Source organism: Zophobas morio, unplaced genomic scaffold (assembly GCF_036711695.1).
Source record: "Zophobas morio isolate AGI-343-1 ecotype UQ-CSIRO unplaced genomic scaffold, CSIRO_AGI_Zmor_V1 ptg000183l, whole genome shotgun sequence".
In the NCBI taxonomy this organism is placed as follows: Eukaryota; Metazoa; Arthropoda; class Insecta; order Coleoptera; family Tenebrionidae; genus Zophobas; species Zophobas morio.
Genome location: NW_026972287.1, coordinates 174,729 through 178,823, shown reverse-complemented (window position 1 = coordinate 178,823; position 4,095 = coordinate 174,729). Strand labels below are relative to the sequence as shown.

The window sequence follows — 4,095 nt, the reverse complement described above, 5'->3', positions numbered from 1 at the left end:
GGTACAAAACGAAATTGTTGGTCAAAAGTGACGCCTAATATTCGTCGCTCTCTGTTTCTTAGGGTCGAAGTGGAGTCTAGCAGCGGTTCTTAATTTGCTTGACAAAGCGCCAAAAGGGTGGCCATTCCCATTGGGGTTAGGACGTGATAGTAAATAATCATTTTTCTCTCCCCCTTAGAGCAGTGTCACATCTTTTGGGTGGTGGGGATTAATAATCGACCACGTTAGATATATCCAGCAGCTTCTTGTCCCAGCGGTTATTACGAAGGGGGGGCTCGTACGGGGGTCCAGGCTACTAATCGCTGGCGTTGACCAGGAAGGTTTATCGAATATTCCAGTAAACGAAGAAAGTGCTACACAACTACGCGGATCATTGACATTCCACAGCTGACTGAACGAACTGAACCTATTAAACAGTTCTAATTGTTAGGTTTTATGGCTTGCAGAGTTGTTACAAGACAACCGCACGCAGCGTTAGTATGTCACCTCTTTGCCGCAGAGTAGCAGGTCGTCGATGTATGACATTCCCCACGACATATTTGTTTTGTCTATATATGTTGGAATTAACTCGATAGTTCATGTGAAATGCCTCTTCTTAGTCACATGCAATCTTACATGTTAAGTGTAGTTCTACCTCCTTATTTACCTCTATAACTATACTTTCTCTGCGAGACGATAAACTTAATTGCTCCTCCTGTTTGCTCCGGCAGTTGACATACTGAGGATTTTTCGTACGCAATTTAACAAGATTAATAAGTAAGCCCGTCATACCGGGATTAAGAGGTCGTCATAGTCCAGCAGAAATAAGTATTGGCATGTAAACTCAATTCCTGGGTTTGGCTTCGCCGACCCTGCCCTCTAATTAAGTCTTTGACAAGGAGTGTTACCCCCTCCCATAAAAAAAATGCGTGGGATTTAAAAACTTTTGACATTGTATGCTCAATTGCTCTTTCCAACGCTGGACGCTGGCGAAGTAATCTTGTACGCGTTTCTTATGCGCTGCCAGGTTATTATATGCAGTGGTTCAACCCTTCGCCGAATAAACAGAGCAGGCTTACAATTTTTACACCGCCTCTTTTTTTACTTGGTAGCGATTACTTCGTGCAGTGATCGCCTCTTTGAAAGTTTGTAAAACTCGACGAACCGGAATTGATTTTTTCTTATAGTAATAACCGCTTCATTCCGACTTTTCTTCGGTTGAATGGTAGTGAGGCCCGTGTGTTGTTATGCTTACACATTACAAATTGCCTTAATTTAACCCCATAAGTAAACAGTGAATCTTATAACGCGAGTTAAATACTTCGATGCAGTCTTATAATTATAAAAAGTTAGCATAAACTAATTCAGTCCTTTAAATCTACTCTTTAGAATATATAAGATTTAAAAGAGTAGTTACGTTTGCAAAGTAGTTTTTACTAGGAAAGTCTAACTAATTATCACTTTACTATATTAAATTTTTTTTTTTCCAAGTTAACTTTGCTTCCAAGTTGGTCTTACACGCAATAACGAACCATTTATAAATTACAATATATAAGTTCTAACGTATAATAAGCAAAATATTGGTAAAAAACATAAACGTAGATTTATGAAATACTTTAAAATTCGTCCCATTTCTTTTCTGGAAAAGAAGCGGTACTAAGAGTAACGGCCTCTAGCATGCTAAGGTATGAAGTAATTAACTCCTCTTTAAATTTATTGAGGGATTCTTCTTTAAAAGAATGAGTAATATTATGACACAACTCAAAAGGATCTTGAATCACAATCGCGCTTTTTTTCATAGTCCAACATTCACCCTCAACTGTTACTTTATCGATTAAATTTGCGGGTGAGTTTTTTGAAGAAAGCAAGTTTCTATCATGATCCCGGATGCATACAAAGCGATCTTTATAAGGGAACTCAGCACCGTAAAATCTTAAGAATCCGCAATATAGCTCAATAGCATTATAACTAAGTAAGTTATGTTGACAGTCAAGAGCTAACTCGTCGCTACTCTTAAAGGTGCAATCCCAACCTTCTATCATATTTCTGGGTGAATGAGGCCAAGTACTTCCGAGGGGCGGTTGTAAGAATGGTAAAACTTGGAGTGATTGCAGGTAGTAAATCACCAGGAGAGCTATACTATAGCCGGAAAGGCTAATGTTATGGCGCTTGGTCCAATCTTTAACGCCAATTATTAGTTTTCTTGTAGACTTGTTGAGTTTTATGTATTCCATAATAAGTTGAGAGTTTACTAAGGCGAGACTGAAAAATAAGAAGTTGGTTACAGTTAATTTTTTTTAAAAAAGGAAAAGTTAGCAAATCAAAATTATTCTAGATTAAATCAAAACATCGTAAATATAAAAAGTAAACAAGACGTAAAAGAAAAGCAGTGTTGCTAGAGGACTAAAAAGTTTGAAATTTATAACCAAAAAAACAAACCGATTATTTATAGTGACGTCGCAGAAGATTGAACTAAAAACATTTTTTTTAGTTTGCACATTTTCATAACCGGGAATATAGCATATAACTTTAAAAACAGGGCACTTAGTTGAGGAAACGTAAGTTTTCTTAGTAAATGTATCACAACTTTCAAAGAGTTCCTCTAACAATTCTAGATTAAGGCCACAGTTAGCTAGTTTTTCACAGTTTTCACTAGCGGATATTGGGGCCGCAGACCCATGAATAACTGTTAAATCCAAATCGCTATTCTTTAAAAAACAAAAATAATATGCTGAACCATATAAAAAAACGTTACAGCCTGGACATATGAATTTGTTTATTCTTTCTTGAAGCTTAAATCTTGCCCATTCAAGTTGATTTCTTTCAGAAACTTGTAGGCACTGTTCAATATATTCAATAAAGTTTTGCGTAAATTTTTCCTACAACAAAAAATATTTGCACAAGGAAGATTCTACGGTATGGATATAAGAATAATAATAGTAATAAACATAGAAAGTGACTTACGAACTTGGTCATCAAACAGAGCTACTCCTATGCCCTCCTCGAGCTACCGGGAAACATTGTAAAACTAGCTAATGATATCTGATACTATAACTGCCTGTGCTTGCTTTGTAAGTTTTACAGGTCGGTGGTGATTTCTACTTTAGAAAAGAGATAGTTCTGGCCGACTTAACGAATATCGTGCTGAAGGTAAGAGAAAAGTGAAGGGTATTCCAGTACTAGCTAAAAGGCAAAGTAAGGCTTTACGTATGTAAAAGTAAATTGCTAGAATTTTTTAACTTTCTAACCTTAATAAAAACAGTACAACATCCTATGAATTTAGTAAAACTTTTTTTTGTTAAAGTTTTATTCCATAACGCTTTATTTTTACCAAACTAATCTGAAGCGATCTATAAAAATCTGAGCTACAATTTAAAGTAACTTTTTATCGAAACCCTACGCGGAAGGAAGTTGGTAACTGGAAAGCAAAAATAATAAAAAAAAAAAATTTAATTTTAAAAAATTATTCGCTTCTTTAAAAGCACTTATTTATACAAGCAACTAATTTTTTGTAAATTTTCCAGATCTGTGTAGTTCTAATGGCATTTCCTTAATAATACTGGTCAAAAGCAGTCTTCTTAATAAAATGTCGGCAATTAAGCCTTCTTTTTTTTTTTTTATGCCTAAAAAAATGGCAAATTTATAAACATAAAGCGTATTGATTATTTAAATCTGTTTTATAATAAGTGTGTATCTTGGCAACTAATATTTCGAGTTTTATAGCATGTCACCAGAGGCGTTATCATAAAACACAGAGCTCCTTAATTCTTTTAGAAAAAGATATTAATTTTTTTTATGAATAAACCTACCGAGTTCTTAAATTACTCGTACTTTTTTAACCAAGAGTTAAATAGAAAAGACTACAGCGCGCTGACAAACTTATTTAAGTACAATTGACATAAGGAACTTGGTCAGCAGAGCGCTTTGCGAGACTACAAGCTACTTGTCTGAAAAAAACCTTCCATGAATAGCTTTTAACTTTATATATTCAAGTGTCCCTCATACTTGGATGCTGTTTGTGAAGGTTAGAAAACAATAAATTTAAAAAAAAGATAACGTAGTCGACCTAATTGCTACCGTTAACCTAAACAATTAAATTAGTTATAGGCCTTTAGT

General features: G+C 34.9%; 1 protein-coding gene across 1 annotated transcript; it reads right to left on the bottom strand.

Moving 5' to 3' along the window:
* Window positions 1-1,595: 1,595 nt before the first annotated feature.
* On the bottom strand, window positions 1,596-2,988 carry LOC135145794 (uncharacterized). The gene is made up of 4 exons (XM_064077930.1): window positions 2,944-2,988; window positions 2,567-2,858; window positions 2,419-2,506; window positions 1,596-2,241 (listed from the first exon to the last, which is right to left on the bottom strand). The coding sequence occupies exons 1-4, from the start codon at window positions 2,953-2,955 to the stop codon at window positions 1,596-1,598; spliced, it is 1,038 nt and encodes a 345-aa protein (XP_063934000.1). The 5' UTR covers window positions 2,956-2,988.
* Between the last annotated feature and the right edge of the window lie 1,107 nt (window positions 2,989-4,095).